This window comes from Ctenopharyngodon idella, chromosome 19, assembly GCF_019924925.1.
Source record: "Ctenopharyngodon idella isolate HZGC_01 chromosome 19, HZGC01, whole genome shotgun sequence".
In the NCBI taxonomy this organism is placed as follows: domain Eukaryota; kingdom Metazoa; phylum Chordata; class Actinopteri; order Cypriniformes; family Xenocyprididae; genus Ctenopharyngodon; species Ctenopharyngodon idella.
The window spans coordinates 8,055,851-8,077,662 of NC_067238.1; the positions used below are offsets into that span (position 1 = coordinate 8,055,851).

At 38.2% G+C, this 21,812-nt stretch overlaps 1 protein-coding gene across 2 annotated transcripts; it reads left to right on the forward strand.

The window, feature by feature from the left end:
- Positions 1-1,148: 1,148 nt before the first annotated feature.
- On the forward strand, positions 1,149-21,812 carry LOC127501673 (1-acylglycerol-3-phosphate O-acyltransferase ABHD5). 2 transcript variants are annotated; one of them, XM_051873814.1, is made up of 8 exons: positions 1,149-1,570; positions 7,313-7,398; positions 7,481-7,889; positions 9,890-10,038; positions 15,447-15,558; positions 15,656-15,842; positions 15,919-16,030; positions 19,170-21,812. In XM_051873814.1, the coding sequence occupies exons 1-7, from the start codon at positions 1,530-1,532 to the stop codon at positions 16,006-16,008; spliced, it is 1,074 nt and encodes a 357-aa protein (XP_051729774.1). In that variant the 5' UTR covers positions 1,149-1,529; the 3' UTR covers positions 16,009-16,030; positions 19,170-21,812. The 2 variants fall into 2 exon arrangements, with proteins under 2 accessions (XP_051729774.1, XP_051729773.1); XM_051873813.1 differs by lacking the exon at positions 19,170-21,812 and having other exon boundaries at positions 15,919-16,358.

Sequence of the window (21,812 nt, forward strand, 5' to 3'; positions counted from 1 at the left end):
AATACCAAATGAGCAGTGGTTGGAGTAGATTAATAAAAAGAAATGACACAGGGCTAGTATCCCTCCTCCCCTCACCCACCCAAAGAGCCATGGACACTGGAGTATAGTTCTACATGTTTTCTGTTCTGTTTGAAGGATCTAAAGGATTTCAATAGCAACCCGCGTGTGTTACTTTAAGAGAGCAATCATACATAGTTTTATTTACTGTTTATTTTTTATTTTTTATATGATTTAGTTTTATAATCATTAGTCATTTATGTATTTGTCATTCATTTATTCATATTATTCTCATTATTTGATTTTCTCATTTTTCACAATCTCAGTCATTTATCATTTATTCATATTATTCTTTTACATAATTTATCATTTAATCATTTTATTATTATTCATTTGTGTTTTTATATTTTATATTACGTATTTCTTTTCAGTTGTTATTTAAATCTTATGATTGTGCCATTTGAAGGGATGTTTGTCTTCACGAGTTAGAGATAAGAGAATGTCTCCATTTCAAGGTTTTTAACATCACAGGGCGATGTTGTGAAGCAGTAATTATCCATTGTTTTTCCCTTGGTATAATACCACTTGTTGGAATTGTACTGGTCAGATGAAGTCTGAGCACTGAGCATTGAAACATCCAGTTGAAGTCTGAGCACTGAAATATATGCAACTGAGATTATTCAGTAAACTCTGGTCTTTTTATTATGGCTTTGTCTCCTGCTTCTGCTCCTCCCTGGCTTTCTCAATCAAACTCTCAGGCTTATAGAAGACTTATATCTTCTGACAGGGATTCGGCACCTGGGGTCAAATCTAATATATCTGATATTGAATATATACAAATACAGTATATACATTTTGAATATATACAAATACATTGTGTTGAAGACTTATGTGCTGAAGTTACTCTCAAATGCATCCGGTCTAAAAATTTGGTACGATTTAACATGTTGTACTTGAAAAGAATGACTAAAAGAATAAAAATGTGAATGACTTCATGAATTAATGAATGATTGGCTATTTTTTGATTGAAAATAAAAGTTTAAGAGAAGTTAAATGCTTCTCTTCCTTGTTTTTTGTGTGTTTTGCTTTGTTATAGTATCACTCAGAAGTTTTAGGCACTTGTGAAAAATGTTGTAGGTGGGTTTAAATTTTCCCTTGCCTTTCATTTTTTCTTCTTTTTCTAATTTTTCCTTCTTTTTTCCTTCTTGCCCTTCTTTTTCCTTCTCTCCTTCCTCAAACAGACTATTGTTCCCTAGCTTCATGAATTAAAATTTTAAAAAGATGTTTTTTTTTAATTTATAGAAATAAAAAGTTCAAAATAACTGCATAATAGCAAATGACCCTTGTGGCCCTACAGAGATATGTGACCTCTGTCAGCTATAAAAGAAAATAAATATGCACTTTAACCAAGAGTGGGTGAAAGGTGCATCTTTGGCCCTTGGGGATATTCTTTGACCACTTCCCTATTTGCACTGCCTGTTTAGCTGTCTACTTTTTCACAAAAATAATATGTCAGTGATGAGAGAGGAACAATGAGAACAAATCAAGAGGAATTTGTACTTACAGAAGGGAGGTAAGCTGTGCATGTAAACATCTCTATATGTGTGTGTGTTGATATAAAGATACAAGACAAAAATGTTAGGGTAACACTTTACAATAAGGTTCATTAGTTAATGAACTGCACTTCTACAGCATTTATTAATCTTTGTTAATGTTAATTTCAACATTTACTAATACAATATTAAAATCAAGAGTTGTATTTGTTAACATTAGTTAGCGCACTGTGAAATAACGTGAACAAATTATGAACAGCTGTATTTTTATTAAGTAATGTTAACAAAGTTAACAAATACAGTAACAAATGTATTGCACATGGTTAGTTCATGTTAGTTAATACATTGACTAATGTTAACAAATGAACCTTATTGTAAAGTGTATATATATGTATATATATATATATTTATTATTATTATTATTTTATTTTAATTTTATTTGTGATCATTTTAAGAATTTTGATTTTAGAAGTAAAAAAACTTATCAATGAGAACAGAAAATGTTAAACATTGTAAGGACATGCCGGATGGATGGATGGATGGATGGATGGATGGATCTCCACATCAGAAATATCCGAAATTAGATCCAACCTGAAAGCTGAATCACTGAGGTGAAGATAGTCTTCTATAAGCCTGAGAATTTGACCGAGAAAGCCAGGGAAGAGCAGAAGCAGGAGACAAAGTGATGAAAGTAAAAAGAGCAGAGTTTATTGCATATGTTTTGTCATGACAACTCTCGGGAGTTTGGTATGGTAATGGATATGGCAATGTTAATATATTTGGTCTTGGCGGAACAGATCTGCTATGCTGCTGCAGATTAAGTATCGAGACTTGCTACTGCCAATACATTTACAGACATGCTGCTGCTGCACATGTAACATACATGATTTAACCCCCCTAGCAGATCTGTACAGGTTGAGCTGGGGTTGGTGGAGGGTTTTTGAAAGCACGCTACATACTGCTAACAGCAACATGTTGAGCCGCAGCTCATTAGCCGCTGAGGCAACAGCAACCAATCAGCTGTGCAATGTAGATAATGATGTGATGTTCACAAGTCTTTTATCTGGAGTCCGAGTCAAGTCTGAAGTCTTTATCACTGGAGTCTGAGTCAAGTCTGGAGTCTTTTGTCATGAGTCCGAGTCAAGTCTCGAGTCTTTAAAAAAAAAAAAAAAGTGATCATACTCAAATCCTATTTTTTATCCTAGTTGTATTATATAGACAAAATAATATGATCTTTCTATCATCTGTTTTGTTTGTAATAAAGGTCCTAAGATGTAAGGGATAATGTGCATCTAGCTTGTTACTTTATAATCCATTACAATGTACAAAACAATCACCCTGGCAACACGAGTAGTCATTTTCAATACAGTCGCTAAGTGGATGCAAGATGGCGCCAGTGAGTCGGTTTGTTATACAGCAGTTTGCTATACAGCTTCGTTGTTATTGACGACAGTCATTATCAGAAAATATCAAACCTCGGAATGTTTAAGAATGTCAATAGAACACTGTATGCATGCTGTTTGTGATAACTTAAAATATGAGGTTTAAGTAATAAATGGATTAACATCTCTTTCTATCTCTCTCTTATGGACACATTAGGAAAGAGAAAAGCTGCATACTATGAAAAGATTAATAAAACGTTAGGTTTAAAAGCTAGATTTTTATTTATTTTTATTTTTGTTCATATTTTAACAGGCTGGCAATCCAAATTAGCCATGCAGCTTCACCACAGTATATAGCTAGCTGTTTGAGTTAATGTGACTAGCTTTGTGGATGCGATGTCTCATAAAATTTGATGTTGTCGTTCCAGTGTCTTTAATTGTTTGTATTATATCAGTAGTTAAGGACAAAATACTTGAGTTGTTTTTAAAATATTCATGAGTCTTTTGTGTGGAGTCAAGTCTGAAGTCTTTTAAAATGCGACTCTGAGTCACTAACTCGAGTGCCCATCTCTGGCTTGCGCTATCTAGAGTTTCATGTCAGAACTAGTGTAATTGCAGATGTTCCAATGCTCAGTCCTCTTCTGCCAGCACAAATTCAACAAGTGTTATCATACCACAGCAAAAACAATGGAAAATTACTGTTTCACAACATCATCCTGTGACGTCCAAAACCTTCAAATGGAGACATTTTCCCATCATGAGACTTTCCCATTCCATGACATCCAATATTGTGCGCACTACTCTAGTTAAGCCCCACTAAAGGCATAAAACATTGTAAAGCACCATAAAGTTTTTGTGCACTATATTCCAAGACTTCTGAAGCCATTCAATAGCTTAATTTGAGGTACAAATGAAAATATATGTCGTTAAGTTAAAGTTAATGGAAACTCGATTCTCAGTCTCCATCAACATTCAAACAGTGCGTCACATTCGGTTACAGCAGTAACACGATGAAACTCACTCCAAGTTCCCATTATTATACTTTATTTGTAGATAAAGGTCTATGGTTTTGCATAAAGGGCCTTTATTTTGCTGGAGTTTATTGCTGTTTCTAAATCATGTCATCTTTCTCCCTGGTGTCTGTTAGATTACAACACTGGAATAGAGTGCACTATGAATTGTTCTTCACACACACATTAACTGGAATTTAAAACTGTTCAAAGAAAAGGCTCAATAAACTGTTGCATAAATATAATACACTACGCATCAATATCTCTTCCCTTTGTGCTTTGAACTTTTCAATGTTCAAGTTCTGCATGCTGTGACTCATGTTGCTTCACCAAATGTGCTGCTGAAATCTATTAACCAAATTTATAATAGTATTTTTGAATAAGTTTGAATATAGCCTTCTACTTTGGCAGTTTAAATTTTTGCAAATAAATATCTTTCGAAATTTGTTTTGACAAAGATAGTTGGTTGTTTTAATTTTTGAATTCCCCAGAAAGTGGTAGGCCTATGTGTGAGTGTGATCTTGGGTGAGAAGGTTTAACCTACCAAGGGGGCGTGGTCCATGGGCCCCTCCCCCTGTGGAAAAAGGCCTGCCACCAAAGCTAAAAAAAATTCTAGAGGAAACGCTGTAAAATAATAAGTAATATAAAATATAAAAACATAAAATGACATAAATCAAATAATAATAAAAATTAAAGCTGCAAGCAGCATTTACCGGGGTTCAAGCATTTAAGGCCTTTAAGCATATATGCATAAAGAGATATTAAGTTTTGTTTAGCAAGCATGTCACCACTTAAATCACAGAGAAACAGTTATGATATATGCTAAAACAAACACAGAGAATGAAAAGGCTTAAACAATAATACTTGATACACACTAAGCATGCTTACACACACACATTTTCTTGTAGATTCAGTGTTTGAAATACAAACCCGATTCCAAAAAAGTTGGGACACTGTACAACTAGAAACCTGTATTAGACAAGAATGGAACAACATTCCTATTCCTAAACTTGAGCAACTTGTCTCCTCAGTCCCCAGACTTTTGCAGACTGTTATAAAAAGAAGAGGGGATGCCACACAGTGGTAAACATGGCCTTGTCCCAACTTTTGTGAGATGTGTTGATGCCATGAAATTTAAAATCAATTTATTTTTTCCTTAAAATGATACATTTTCTCAGTTTAAACATTTGATATGTCATCTATGTTGTATTTTAAATAAAATATTGAAATTTGAAACTTCCACATCATTGCATTCCTTTTTTATTCACAATTTGTACAGTGTCCCAACTTTTTTGGAATCGGGTTTGTACATGATGGGTAGCAATGTTTTCTGCAAATCTCAGTATAACATCATTTTCAGGTTTCTTTTTACTGTTTTGTTTGAAGCACATTTTCTATGTTGACTCCATTAAGTAAATGTGCTTACACACACATTTTGTTGCAGATATGGATATTTGAAATCAATGATAGGTTAGAAAATGCTTATTCCAGGTTTCCCCTTTAAAATTCATCATTTTCAGGTCTCAATGTAATTGTAATGTTATATAATTGCAAAAAACATATATCAAATGAACAAATGAAGCAGTAAAACTTGACAAAATGTGAATAGTAATGTTATAATAAGGATTTGGATAGTTTAAAAGGGATTTTAAATGACAAAACCTTGAAACCTTAAACTATATTAATGGCCTTCTACTGCCATCTGGTGGCAACAAATGATAGTTTCAGGCAATTTTCTAAGGAAAAATATGGTTTTTAAAGGTTTTTTGACAGTTATAGCGCCAGCTATTGCCCGATCTCCACCATTTTTTTGGGTGTCCTCCGAGTGTGTCCATACATATGTGTGCCAATTTTGGTGAAAATATCTTATTTTGTTTTTAAGTTATTGACACTTATATATATGAGAGCATAAAAAATGACTCATGAGCGACTTTGATTGAATTTTTTTGGCCCTTCCTATCAAAATTTTGACATTTGGGATTTAACATCTAGTTAATCAACTTAGGTTCCGTGTTTCCTACGGTGGTTACGTCTCGATCGGACTAACGGTTGCGAAGATATTCGCAGAAGTTTTTAAGCGCTAAATCACAACTTTGCACAAACCATAAGCCGAAACCTGGCAAGTCTGGTATCGTTGGACTCGGGAAGGATTCAGGAGTCTAAGGACCTGACTCCCGTGAAAATAAGTCAACCACAACCAAAGTTATATACATTTTCATCCAAAACCATTAAAAACATATGTTTTTCAAAGGTTTTTAACAGTTATAGCGCCACCTATGGTCCGATCTCCATAAAAATTGGCATGCTTCTTTAGAGTCATATGCTGCATGTGCTCACCTATTTTTGTGAAGTTCTGAGTTTTTGTTTAGGCTTTAGGGTATATTTAGTCACGCTCACTTTCTAAATGACTCTGTTATAGTGACCCAAAGGGTAAAGTTCAACTTTTTTTTTTTGATAATTATTGATCTAGAGAGTCCAGAGAATTGTCCTGCACTGGTTCTTTTGATATTCAGACTCCAGAGAACATTTCTGCACTGGTTTGGTTCTGATCAGGTGAAAAACCTATAGGACTAGTTTGCAAAAGTAAGTTTTTCACATATTTGCGAATAATTAACCAAGGGCGAAAAACCTAGGACTAGTTCGCAAAAGTAGGTTTTGGACAAAATTCAAAATGGCGGATTTTTTTTTTTTTTTTTCGTCTTTTTTTCAAAAGTAGGATTCCAATGATATAAGACACTTGACTCTAGGACAAAAGGTGTAGGAGTTATTAGCAATTTTGTGTTTTTGATCGCTGTAGCGCCACCTATTGGCCAATTTGGACGAGTCCGGGTATCTGAGTACCAAGCAAGACTACTACCTTCTGACAAAGTTTCAAGTCTCTATGCCTTACGGTTTGGGCTGCCTGATCAGCTTTAAGGCATAAGAAAAATAATAAAAATCCTTACAATTACAATAGGGTTTCAGCACTACATGCTTGAACCCCTAATAATAATATGAATAAATGATTAAATGATAAATCACATTACAACTACATAAATGACTAATGATTATAAATGATTATAAAATTAAATCATATAAAACAAAGAAAATAAAACAGATGGTTGCTCTCTTAAAGTAATACACACAGGCTGCTGTTGAGAATCTTTAGATCCTTCAACATTTAGGTTCAGGATTGGCATGGCATTTGTAAAATGCAGATAAATATAAGTAGGGATCATGTACACACACAAGGGCATGTCCTAGTTTTGCCTGTTGGACAGAAAATGCTCTGAGACAAGAGCCAGTAGGATGATGAGAAAGTTGATAATGGAATAGTAACGCATCATTATATCTTCTTGTCATATGGGCATTTGTTTACTGTACATTATAGATCAAGGTGTATCTCCAGTTGGCTGCCGTCCTGGTGTCCCACCTCACTCTCCCATCTTATAAAATCAGAAGACAGAATCCTGAAACGTAAGAATATGTTTGTGTAAGTGTGTAACTCCTAAAAAGATTCAGATCTCCATACAAACTATTGAACATATTTTATTTTCAGCCATCAAAGTGAAGTTTACTCAAGGACATGTTCCCATTTCTAATGGCAACTACATTTGGACGCTGGGCTTTAATGAAGTAGAGTGCTCATCTGACCTCTCAACCACTGGGGTTCAACAACTTAAGGTCCCATTAGTGCTACTACATGGTTTTGGGGGTGGAGTGGGTCTCTGGGTGAAAAACCTATCTGCCTTTGCAGGGGAAGGAAGGCCTGTGTACGCACTGGACATGCTGGGATTTGGACGCAGCAGTCGACCAACCTTTGGTAGGGATGCCAAGGATGCAGAGGAGCAGTTTGTACAATCCCTGGAGGACTGGAGAAAGGCAGAAGGGTTGGAACATATGATTCTCCTGGGCCATGATCTTGGAGGATATGTGTCTACTGCCTATGCCCTGAAATATCCTCACAGGTAAATGTGTGTGTGGTTTTAAAGTAAGGGATGATCCACGGCTGGCTGTGCTTTAAACCATTTTAATGCACAACATGTTGGGCGGTTTGCATTCAAATTGTTCAATGCACAGCGAGTTGTGGATTATCCTGCTTATACCATGGTCATTTGCCAGCATTGACAAGTTAGAAGTGTTGATGTTTGCAGCGCTAAATTTGACTGGAAGGGTTAAAAATGGTGGTTATTTTTGTCAGTTACCACTTGTTAGATCTAGCATTCTGTCCACTTTAAAACAGACACAGAAATACAGTAAGGGTACATATAGACTATTTGATTAAATGGACTACTTTTCCTGAGCTTTGTGACACACTTCCATTTTGAAATAGTACAACATTATTTCCGGTTATGTATATTTTCAATTACAAGTTACCCTTTTTAAAATGTAAAAAGTAGTGTAACTATTTCAATTACTTTATTAAAGTAATGTAACTGATTACATTCTATTACTTTTTGATTACTTTTCTAAATTTCTAATGAATGTTTTCAACTGTTAATCAGTTTTCAAACATTTAAACCAGGCAGGGTTAACCTTACAGTAATACTCAACACTGATTACTGTCAGACTTTCAAAATTCTTCATCACTTTGAATTAAGATTATAATAATTTAATTTAAAGCACAGCCACCACAAAATCAGACTTTAGGCATTAATAGTGGTGCTATAGAAACACATAATTTCCAGTCCGAGGACATGAACAGCTCCGTCACCTGTTGTCATTTCAAGCCTGTAACATGGTGTGAACACAGCATAAGTAGAATGTGGAAGCAGTTGTGCTTTATAACATTATAACAAAGTAGTATAACAAAGTAGTCCATTATAACATTTATTTAAATGAATTAGCCTAGTTTCTGTGCTCATTTTCCTGTATGTGCACAGCACAATCTCCGATCTCTGTGTGCGAGTGACATATGTGTGTGTGCGCTTCAATGAAAGCAGCACATTAAAGGGTTAGTTCACCCAAAAATTAAAATTTTGTTATTAATTACTCACCCTCATGTCGTTCCAAACCCGTAAGACCTTTGTTCATCTTCGGAACACAAATTAAATTTTTTGATGAAATCCAAGAGCTCTCTGACTCCTCTATAGACAGCACTTTCAAGACACAGAAAGTTAGAAAAGACATTGTTAAAATAGTCACGTGACTACAGTGGTTCAACCTTAATTTTATGAAGTGATCAGAATACTTTTTGTGTGCAAAAACAAAACAAAAATAACAACTTTATTCAACAACTTTATTCTTTTCCCTGTCAGTCTCCTACGCTGTTTACGTTGTATAGACAGTGCAGCGCTTCTGTGTTCTAAGTCAGAACGCCGCCTGTATTCCATCAAAAAATATCTTAATTTGTGTTCTGAAGATGAACGAAGGTCTTACGGATTTGGAACGACAGTAATTCATTTTAATTTTTGGGTGAACTAACCCTTTAATATAAAACGGCAATTAAACTGACTTGGAACTACTTGTGCATTAAACTGTTTTATTGTACACCTTCCAGCCAGTCAGAATCGAGTATTCAGACAGACGATGGTATAAATTAAGTTAATATTTTAACAATATTGAATCAGTCAAGAATGCTTTCAATAGCCACGTTTCCACCGCAGGAACTTTCGCCAGGAACTAGGGACTTTGGGGTGGTACTCGGTGTGTTTCAACTGCAGGGACCAGGGTCTAAATGAAGTTCTGGGTAAAAATGTCCCCCTCAGAAAGTCCCTGCTCCCTGTTTGCTATTCGTTTAAAAAGTTTAAAAAATATGACTGATGGACCGACAACGAGGTTCAGGCTTTAGTAAGCTTATACAGAGAACGTCACCGGACTAATCACAGTACTTTAGACTGCGATGGAAACGCAGACAGCAACACTTCTGGGGGAAAATAAGTTCCTGGGACAAATTGTTCTGGGTAATTTCAATGGAAATGTGGCTAATTTCTGCTATAAAGAATGTTGTGTAAATGAATTTACACAGATTGAAGCACTTGGTGTTGGTGGAGCCATGGGGTTTTGCAGCAAGACCAAATGTTCAGGAGCGTTGGGTTCCCATTTGGATTAAAGCCTTTGGGGCAGCAATGAATCCATTCAACCCTCTTGGTCCGCTTAGGCTGGCAGGCCCACTGGGTATGAAACTGTGTTGTTATTGTTTACTAATTGTTTTACTATTGTTTTATTAAAACTAAAACTATTAAAAATAGTTTCAATAACTGTGATGAATTAGAAATAAAATAAAATATAAATAATAAATGAAAAACGTAAACTTAAAAAACATAGAAATGTTGCCTTGGCAATTAAATGAAATAAATAAGTGTAAGTTGATACAGGTACATCACTAGGCCTATTCGTTAGGCCTATTTAAAATGTTAATTTATGAAAAGATAAATAAATAATACTGATTTTAAACTGGGCAAACTTGATTGTGAACTATTTACATAGCAGTTTATAATTTAGTTAAATCAGAGTTAGTAGTTAGTCAATCAATCAAAGGAGACAAAAAATTAAATACAACAAACAAAACAAAAGTGTTTGTATGGTTTATGACACCCAAATTTCTTGACAAAAGAGCAGTTCCTCTATCTCTGGGTCCCAAGAGGGCACAGAGAGCAGTGGGAGGCAAAAAACCTCACCACTCTCATCCTCCTCTTCTGTCACCAGCGGGCAGCAGTGGGCAGTTCGAGAGCATGAACTCATGTACCCTCTGCCCAACTGCGGAACCAGGTAGTGTTGCACCGCACACTCAGACCCCGCTACGGGCTGCCTCAGAAGGAGAGCCCCCCAAGCCGTGTCTCTGTGTTCCACCTTGCTGTCCCACAACAGGTACGTCTGTGGTTCCCTTGGTCCCGCTTGCACGATCTCTGAGAGCCTGGTTAGCGCTCCCCAGTCCATCTTGCTGGCTCCTTCAGAACATTAGACTTGGCTATATGATTCAGTTTGCACAGCGTCCCCCCAAGTTAGGAGGCATCCAGTTCACTGCAGTAAAAGCTGCCGAAGCCCATGTCTTGTGAGTGGACATCGCAGTCCTATTGGCGAAGGACGCGATAGAGCCAGTCCCTCCAACCAATATGAAGTCAGGGTTTTACAGCCCCTACTTCACTGTACCCAAGAAAGGCAGGGTGGCGTTCACACTGAAATTATTTCAGAGGCTCCTGGGGCATATGGCAGCCACAGCAGCAGTAACACCGCTCGGTTTGCTTCATATGAGACCGCTTCAGCACTGGCTTCACGGCCAAGTCTGGAGATGGGCTTGGCAACGCGGCACTCACCGGGTGAAAGTCAGACCCCTTGTTTTTGCAGGCAGGAGTACCCCTGTCCAAGCATGCTATGGTGTTCACAGATGTCTCTGCCACAGGCTGGGGTGCCACGTACAACGGCATGCAGTCTCAGGGGTTTGGACAGAACCCCACCTGCAGTGGCACATCAATTGCCTCGAGTTGCTGGCAGTAAGTCTTGCACTGAGCCGCCTATAAAATCGCCTACAGGGCAAAGACATGCTGGTCCGTACGGACAACACTGCGGCCGTTGTGTACATCAATGATCAGGGTAGTCTACGCTCCCATCGCATGTCGCAACTCGCCCGCCATCTCCTCCTCTGGAGTCAAAAGCATCTGAGGTCGTTTTGTGCCATTCACATTCCTGGCATGCTCAACCATGTAGCTAATGAGCTAACATGAGCTGTGCTCCCAGGAGAATGGAGACTCTTTCCCCAGGTGGTCCAGCTGATTTGGCGTTGTTTCGGAGCTGCACAGGTAAACCTGTATGCCTCTACAGAAACCACCCACTGCCAGTTGTTTTATTCCCTGACCGGTGGAACACTCGGCACGGATGCACTGGCACACAGCTGGCCCCGGGGCCTACACAAATATGCGTTTCCTCAGTGAGCCTTCTCGCACAGACACTGTGCAAGGTCAGGGAGGAAGAGGAGCAGGTCTTGCAAGTTGCACCCTATTGGCCCAACCGGACATGGCTCCCAGAACAGATGCTCCTCGTGACAGCCCCTCCTTGGCCAATTCCCCTGAGGAAGCATATGCTTTCTCAAAAATGGGGCATCCTGTAGCACCTGCGCCCAGACTTCTGGGAACTCCATGTCTTAAAGTCTATGCTGCTGCAATTTCTGCTTATCACAACCCCATAGGAGGCAAGTCAGTTGGGAAGCACGACCTGGTCATCAGGTTCCTTATGGGGGCGAGGTGGTTAAATCCTCCTCAACCTCCCTCCATACCCTCTTGGGACCTCACTCTGGTGCTCAGAGCACTTCAGATTGTCCCCATTTGAGCCTTTGCATTCAGTTGATCTAAAGATTCCAATCATGAAGACTTTACCCAAGGTTCCTACCACTCCTTCAAAGACCAGGTAGTGAACATGCAAGCGCTGCCCCCGGCGCCTCACTGACAGATATTTGTAGAGCTGTGGGCTGGGTGACACCTAACACTCTTGGAGATTCTATAGCCTTTGTGTCGAGCCAGTCTCCTCCTGTGTTCTCACCTCAACCGGTCAGAGACACAGAGAGTGTCGGCTTAGTGTCGGCTTGCTACGCTAATACATGTGCTTTATTCTCCAGAGAGTCCCTACAAGGCAGACCCTGTTGAGTCCTCCGATCACCCTTCGGCAGCCGGACGTGGCGGAGTGTCTGGCGCCAGGCCTACATCTGATGTATCCTTGAGAACCAGTTCTAGGCTGGGTGCCCATATGTGCGACCCTAAGGGGATCCCATATGTGTAATGTCCACGGTAAGCTCCTGAATGGAAGCTCTGTGTCTTTCCCTTGTTAGAGTCCGCTCTGCCATCTCTGCCATGTGTTGTATCCTCCCAATCCGGGTGAGAGCCACTCAGAGACCTCCGTATGATGTGCGGCCCTACTGGGTTAGTCCATACGTGTTACTCCACTAGACCTCCTACAGGATGTAGCCTCAGCAGCGTGCCTTTCCTTCGGGCTAACAATAGTGAATCCGGGTAAGACAAAAGCACGTTTTGGAAGAAGGATCATTTAAATTTTATTTATTTATACAAAATGTTTAAACAAAATGTTTCCTCAATGTTTTCAGCCCAATGATATGACATAAGTAAAATGGACTATGATTGACCTGCATGTCTTTAAAATAAATTTTAGTTAAAATCCAAGAAGTATTTTGTCTACATAGTGCAGGCATTTTGTTAAATTTGTTGGTGTTGGATAGGGAAAGAGTGGACTTAAATTTCTTTATTTGGATAAAATGAAGTAGGCCTAAGTCATACTGTAGATCAATATCTAACACATACTGTGAGACCTTAACCTTGACCAAAAATAATAATTTCGATAGATTTTACAGCCGTTATTCTCTAAATATATATGAATGAAAAGATGTATTGGGGACTTTATGGCCCGGTTTCACAGACAGGGCTTAGACTAAGCCAGGATTAGACCTTAGTTCAATTAGGGCATTTAAGTATCTTTTATAAACGTAGACTAGAAAAAAACATTACTGAGACAAAACAATGGCACTGACATATTTTAAGGTATGTCAGAGCAAGTTGCTTTTGGTTAAAAAAGCCCAAACATGCATTTTAGTCTACAGTATCTCACAGAAGGGAGTACACCCCTTACATTTCTGTAAATATTTTATTATATCTTTTCATGTGACAACACTGAGGAAATGACACTTTGCTAAAATGTAAAGTAGTGAGTGTACAGCTTGTATAATAATGTAAATTTGCTGTCCCCTCAAAATAACTCAACACACAGCCATTAATGTCTAAACCACGGGCCACAAACGTGAGTACACCCCTAAGTGAAAATGTACAAATTGAGCCCAATTAGCCATTTTCTCTCCCCGGTGTCATGTGACTCGTTAGTGTTACAAGGTCTCAGGTGTGAATGGGGAACAGTTGTGTTAAATTTGGTGTTATCGCTCTCTCTCTCTCATACTGGTCAACATGGCACCTCATGGCAAAGAACTCTCTGAGGATCTGAAAAAAAGAGTTGTTGTTCTACATAAAGATGGCGTAGGCTATAAGAAGATTGCCAAGACCCTGAAACTGAGCTGCAGCACGGTGGCCAAGACCATACAGCAGTTTAACAGGACAGGTTCCACTAAGAACAAGCCTCGCCATGGTCGACCAAAGAAGTTGAGTTCACGTGCTCAGCGTCATATCCAGAGGTTGTATTTGGGAAATAGACGTATGAGTGCTGCCAGCATTGCTGCAGAGGTTGAAGGGGAGTGTGTGTGGGGATTACTGGAACCACGTCCTGTGGTCTGATGAGACCAAGATAAACTTATTTGGTTCAGATGGTGTCAAGCGTGGCGTCAACCAGGTGAGGAATACAAAGACAAGTGTGTCTTGCCTACAGTCAAGCATGGTGGTGGGAGTGTCATGGCCTGGGGTTGCATGAGTGCTGCCGGGCACTGGGGAGCAACAGTTCATTAAGGGAACCATGAATGCCAACATGTACTGTGACATACTGAAGCAGAGCATGGACCCTCCCTTCGGAGACTGGGCCGCAGGGCAGTATTTCAACATGATAACGACCCCAAACACACCTCCAAGATGACCACTGCCTTGCTAAAGAATGTCTCCAGACCTAAACCCTATTGAGCATCTGTGGGGCATCCTCAAACGGAAGGTGGAAGAGTGCAAGGTCTCTAACATCCACCAGCTCTGTGATGTCGTCATGGAGGAGTGGAAGAGGACTCCAGTGGCAACCTGTGAAGCTCTGGTGAACTCCATGCCCAAGAGGGTTAAGGCAGTGCTGGAAAATAATGGTGGCCACACAAAATATTGACACTTTGGGCCCAATTTGGAAATTTTCACTTAGGGTGTTCTCACTTTTGTGGCCAGCGGTTTAGACATTAAAGGCTGTGTGTTATTTTGAGTCATTTTGAGGGGACAGCAAATTTACACTGTTATACAAGCTGTACACACTACTTTGTACACACTACATTGTAGCAAAGTGTCATTTCTTCAGTGTTGTCACATGAAAAGATAATATAATAATATAAATATTTACAAAAATGTGAGGGGTGTACTCACTTCTGTGAGATACTGTAGGACTAGCTTAAGCCATGTCTGTGAAACCAGGGGAATAAATCTTGGGGAAGTATGCCCCAAAACAGGCTTAGCCCTCCAGCCATTAATCTCTATTGATTTCTTTGAGTTTAAGTAAAATGGAAGTTTTAGTAAAATTAATTTTAAAACTGAAATAAAAAATAAAGCTAAATAGACATAGAAAAAACACATAGCACATAACAAAATTACTAAATCATTTAAACTAAAATAAAAATATAAAAATAAAAGCTAATTCAACATTAATTAATACTAAAAATAATACTAAAACAACACTGGCCTGAAACTCAAATAGACATGTATACAAATATAAATTGTCATATTAATGATTTTTTTCTTTAATAAGAAAAGTTATGTCTCAACTGCGATATAGTAATATTGATTTAAGACCACTACGAGAAATAAAGAAATAATAACCTAATTTTTTTTCCCTTTTATCCCATAGGCCTAATACAGGCTTACATATTATGGCGTTTGAATGTATTTCTCTTTCAGGTCCTTTGTTGCTGCAGGTTTTGCGATCAGATTTTAAGCAGAAATATGCTTCTGTATTTGCCGACGACACTGTGGCTGATTACATATACCATGTAAATGCACAAACGGCCAGGTAAACCATGAACCCGGGCAGCATACCCGCTATTTTCTGACCTAATAGACAGAGATTAAAATAAAAACATTTACAAATTTGTCTTGTGATTCGGCAGTGGTGAGACAGCATTTAAAAACATGACAATCCCATACGGATGGCCTCAGCACCCCATGATGGAACAAGTGGAGAAGATCAGTCCCTCTCTTCCAATGACTTTCATCTACGGATCACGTTCCAGCATTGAAGGCCAATCAGGAAAAGCCATTCAAGAAATGAGACCAAATTCGCAAACAAAAATCATAGTGAGTTTTATTTCAGTGATCACACGGTCTTCCCCAAACTCTCCACAGTAACAGTTTTCTTTTTAATTCCTCCAAGGTTATCCAGGGTGCAGGTCACTACGTATTTGCAGACCAATCAGAAGACTTCAACCAGGCTGTGCTCAAGATATGCAATAATGAATGCTGAGAGAAGAGAAAACATGAGTCAGGTGTGAGTTAAAGGATAATCAAATGAAGGTGTGAAGGGAGAGATAGATGTACTATATAAGAGGAAAAGGAGGCAGAAAATATGAAGGAAAGAGGAAAAATTTCATGATCATTTATATAGCTTTCGACAAATGTGCATTTAAAAATTAATACATACATACATAACATTGTACTCATGAACTACATTTTAAAAACATCTGCTATATGAAATCAACAAAAAGTGATTTTTATTATTATTATTATTTTGGAAAATCTTCAGTACTTCTAATTAATTCATTATTCAAGCACAAGTATGCACATTGTAAAAATAAATAAATCATAGCAGAAAAGCTCTACGCCTCTCTGGTTGAACACCGCTGGGTGGCAGTAAGCATCAGTAGTGGCCTTTGATATGTTTGACCAATATAATCAATTAACTCTCTTGGTTTTAGCTTTAGCAAAAGTCTTCTTTTTACAAATAATATCAGTCTGTCTTCTAGTTTACGCAGGTTTGCATATTTGTGCAAGGTGATTTCCTTTTCATTTAAGTGACTGAATCCATGAGCAAAATCCAACATTATGTGAAAATATGCTTCCACTTTCTAAGAGCTTACAACAGAGGCAGACACGTTACACGTTGCATACATGTTATAATCACCACTGCCGTTATAGCAAATTCCCTGTTTGGATTCCAATAAGGAATAATTAAATCAATCAATCAATGAATAAATTAACAAATAAATAAGTCAAACATTTAGATATCAAACATATTTATACTCTCTTTTTGTTACAGCTGAATACTACAAACAAAAATCAGCAGCCTCAAGAACACTTACACAAGGCACTTTGCCTATAGGTTTCAAAAAATATCACCAAAATAATTTACTAATATGTATTTCAAATATTAATAAAGACAATTAAAAAGTCAGTAATAAAATAAGAAAAAAGCAAAAAACTTATTATCAGTAGCACAAATAAATAGCCTACAACTGTAATCCTTATTAAAGTTACACAAGTTATTCATTCAAGATCAGTGACTTTATGGGGATATTTTAATCTTAATACAGACAAATTTGTCTGTATTAAGGCCCGTTCACACCAAGAATGATAACTATAAAGATTACTATGACAATAACTATATTTGCATCCACACCAAAGAACGATAACAGTCTACTTATTCTAAGCTTGCGCGCTGCAGTTTCAAAGTGTGTACAATGTCATTGAACATGTTATTGCTGTTCTTGTTGCATTTAAATGGCTTTAACCAGCAGATGTCCTCAGTTTTGAATGAATATAGTAAGTGCAATCAATCTAACAGTAAATTTAGCTGCTGTAGTCAATAGAGTGGAATAAAAACAACACTAGTCTTTTTCCCTGCAACTTCAAGGAAGCAAGACAATGTTGTCGAAACTAGCGCTGGATATCTGAGGTCATTTTATGTTATGTTTGCTAGCCTGGCATAATGATTTCATCTCTGTTAATACTTCTCCTCACTATTTATTCTGAGGGTATGACCAATTGTTTTCCATATATCCATTTTCTTAGTATCCTTGAAAAGGGGGTTTGATTTGTCAAACAGTGGTGGATTTCTCTGGACCTCGCAATTAACTTCTCCGCAATGTTGTCTGCCATTTTAAATGCGTGAGCCCTTAAATTCGAGTGGACTCTGATTGGCTGTCAGTGTTTTATCTTTCAACAGCTGTAAAAAAAAATCTATCTGAAAGTGATTCCAACGATATTGTTCCTCTATATCGTTATCGTTATAGCTGTGGTGTGCCATTCTTTTATATTTAGAACGATTTTTAGATTTTTATCTTTATTGATATCTTTATAGTTATCGTTTTTGGTGTGGACATGCCTTTTTAAGGACAAAAGAACTCAACAGAATTCAGTATTCGTGCACTATATCTTCTTGCGCTTAAATAGGTGAAAATCACATTAATTGCCCACAGGAATGGATAAGTGGAATAAAAATTTTAATTTTAAAACAAGTATCCAATTCCTGACCTTAAGTATGCAGTTTCAGAATTGGAACTCGATTCCCAACCCTATAGCTGAAATTTACAGGCAGTGACGATACGGACAAAGCATGTTCAGTGTGCGACCTGGCTGGGTCTTCCGCCTCATGTTTCATTTTGATTTTTCGGTGAACAAAATGTAAGCTTTGGCAAACTTTCAGCATTGGATTTCTTCTCTTTAATTTTCTTATTTTTTTTAGTTCTGCTTGGATATGTGTGCTTTAAGGTTGTTTCTTTACTTATCCGGACCACTGGTAATAAATAATGACAAAAGGAGTCATCAATTGAGATAACTGCTTTTGCCTGCGGGCCCTACACATTTGCGTGGTTTGCATGGTGGTTAAGAATGCTACTATTCACACAGCACACACACCAGAGTTGGAAATTAAAGGCACGGGTATACTTCATTTTCCGCGTTACGTTCCGTCTCAGGCACAGTCTTGTCTGCACAGCTTTCAAAGTATACTCAAACATTGATTGACTTCTTCAACACATGCGCTGTACAATTGTTTTTTTATACTCTACCAGAAGTCAGAGCTCAGCACTGAGTTGTGTAATTTACAGGATATTCGCTTAGAAGGATAGAAGCAGAAAAATAGCGGATTCTTCATTGCATGCAAAGTTTAGAACAAAAAACAAGACAAAACGATGGAGAAGGATATGCTGCTTTGTTTACTGTTTTGTATTGCACTTTAGACACTCTTCTTCAACTACTGCACAGTACATCACAACTGTGTGTATTGCCACCTAGTGGACCCTTCTGTCTCAACGTTCACCTTGCGCATGCACAGTTGTACCTGCATCGTCCACATGGTCACAAAAATTGTGCTGCAAATTAGGACCCTCCCAATGACAAAAATTACATCACAGAACGTGGACGGCCGAAGTATACTTTGGGCAAAAACCAAAATTAATAAAAAAATCCCCCAAAATTCAAAATATGGGCAAAAAATGTCCTTGTATGAGTTTTTAATAATTATAACAGAAAATTAAGCAATACCACACGAGAGTGCTGTTTTCCCAAACATCAGCACGTTTGGAAATGTGATTGATTTCATAAAACAATTCAGTAAACAAAAAGTTGATATTAGGTGACTTACATTTTACCATTACCATTGCAATATTTAATATTTATCTATTTCAGGTCCTGATTAGGAGACAACAAGCACATGAAGCTTTGTGCCGTGCTGCTTATATTTATCAAGCAGTAAAAATGCCCCTTCCCACGGTGTGCTGGAACGACATTCTCCCACAGCACTTTACAGATGATGAATGGAATGAGAATTTTAGAATGACACAACAGTCATTTATTACACTATATTTAACAACAACAGCTCGTTCTATGTGTCAACGTCATTATGCCATTTCTACGTCACTGTACATGTGCAGTATTTTACAGTTTCGGGTTTCAATCTAATCAAGTGTTTACATGTCCTATCGAATGGAATAGAAAACAGTTTAAACCACCCCTAACAATCCGAATGAAATTTCATTCGGATTTGGCCAATTCATTTTTATTGATGAGGTTACATGTGACTATTTTATTCTGACTGTGATACTCATCTGATTACAAATGGATTATTAGGGTCCATGTAAACACAGCTACTTATAAAGACAGTCACTTGCTTTGTCCCTGAATGAATCAGCAGTTTTGAGCGAATCATTTGACTGAATGATTCAATGACTCACTCTTTAAGAAAATGATTTGCTGCCACCTTCTGGCAATCTCAGTTTCATATTTAACCCTCCTATTAACTTTGGGGTCTACTGGCGCTTTTCCACTGCATGGTACGGCACGGCATGGCTCGGTTCAGCTCGCTTTGCTCGGTTTGCTTTTCCACTGCAGTTTAGTACTGCTTCAAAGTGTGTGGGATTATAGACTGATAGTTATAGTTGCACTACCTCTACTACCGTGATCCGCTCCTCAGCTACCAGCAAGAGGAACATCTGCACCTTGTCTACAGACCACAATACAGCCATTTCTTTTTTCAAGTTGCGTGTGACGGTCATTTAAAGTAAGTTGTTTAAAAAAGTCGTGTAAGCAAATGATACTACAGGTGGGTGTTGCTGACTATTTAAATCTAGCGGGTTTGGTGTATCGTGTCGTAAATCCAATGACGCTGGTAGTGACAATTCTCTCTGACCAATCAGTGATCTGCAGTGTTTACACGTGACGTCACATTTTAGTATTAGTACAGCTCGCTTGGAACCTCAACCAAAGCGGTACTATGTAAGCGAGCCGTACCATGCAGTGGAAAAGCGCCAAAAAGTGAGCTGTACCATGCAGCGGAAAAGCGCTAAAGCAAGCAGTACCGAGCCATACCATGCAGTGGAAAAGTCATATTTGACCCCATGCGATGTTTAACGTTTTTGCTTAAGGGTGTACTCACACTAGGCACAGTTGCCTTGAACCAAGCGCGATTGCCTTTAATGTTCCGGGCCAAACCACGCTTACGTCATATACGATGCAACTTTTTGTATGGAAGAAAACAGGAAGAAAGCACTTTCTCTAAGATACTGCCTAATAGATTTATCATTTATGCCGCACACTGATTTTCACTTGCACGTATCAGAGGATTATTATGAAGGCAGCTGACGTTGATGGTGGAATTTGCAGCTTTACTCGCAAACTACAATTCCTGTTCATCAATAAGGTGAGATCCAGACCCATTATAAGCCCAAATACACTCAAATTATAATACACGAATGGTGCGATCACACAAATGAACCGGGCTTTGGGGGTCAAATGTGCTCGGGCACGGTTCCGAGCGCCTAGTATGAGTACACCCTAATATTTAATGACTTTTCCTCATTTAATGGGAACAACTGGGTAAACATAAAATTAACATGATGATATGTTTTCAGTGTCCTCTACACATTTTGTAGCATTTCTGTTCTTTCTGTGTTTCAATTTGAGAAATATCAAAATTTTACACATATTTGTTTTGGTTGTTTTGGATAATAATGAGATTATTATAACATGCAAATTATCTACAAACAACTTCCCTCTGCTTTAGGGCCCTAACCAATCATAACCATACCTGTAGTATTGCGAGAACTACTTTCAAAATAATGGGGGATATCACGAGAACTTAGATGGGGAGAACCCTAACGCTACATTCACACGGTGCGTCGGTGTCAACAGGCTTGTTTGAGATGAACAAATTCTGCGCAGAACAGATCACCGGTGATCACCGCAAGATGCATGGCGGTTAGAAATGTGTCTGAGGGTGGGCCGCCTTGCTCTGATGTCATGCCGACGTGTGTCAAAAACCTCTCGAGGCGAGGCGGCCTCATCGGATTTTGCCAGGCACGTGCACAGGTAGGGCTCAACCTGTGCAGAGCACATGCCCTTTTTGTCCTTACACTCCGAAGTGCCCTTTTTTGGGAGGTGTTTTATTTTATAAAAATTTATAAAAATTTATTTATTTTTTTTAAGGGGGGTGCCCTTTTTCAGTTTCAGCACATGCCCCTCAAAAGGTCTGTGCACGGCCCTGGATTCTGCAGTCGAGCGCAGTTGCTCTCCACCGACTGCTCTGACCAAAAGCATGATGGGAAACGACTTGATGACGACACAGCTTAATGCTCATTGGTTTAAACAACCATGATGTATTGATCTCTTTTAAAATGTTTCATTTTAAAACTCTAATATCATGTTTTTATGTGTAAAAATAATGTGCGAATATTCCCAAACTCTCTGACAGTGCGATCTCTCTATGGGTTATGTGATTGTTGTCATTTATAAAAAATATATAAAAACATGTCTATAATTAAAGTAAAAATGATT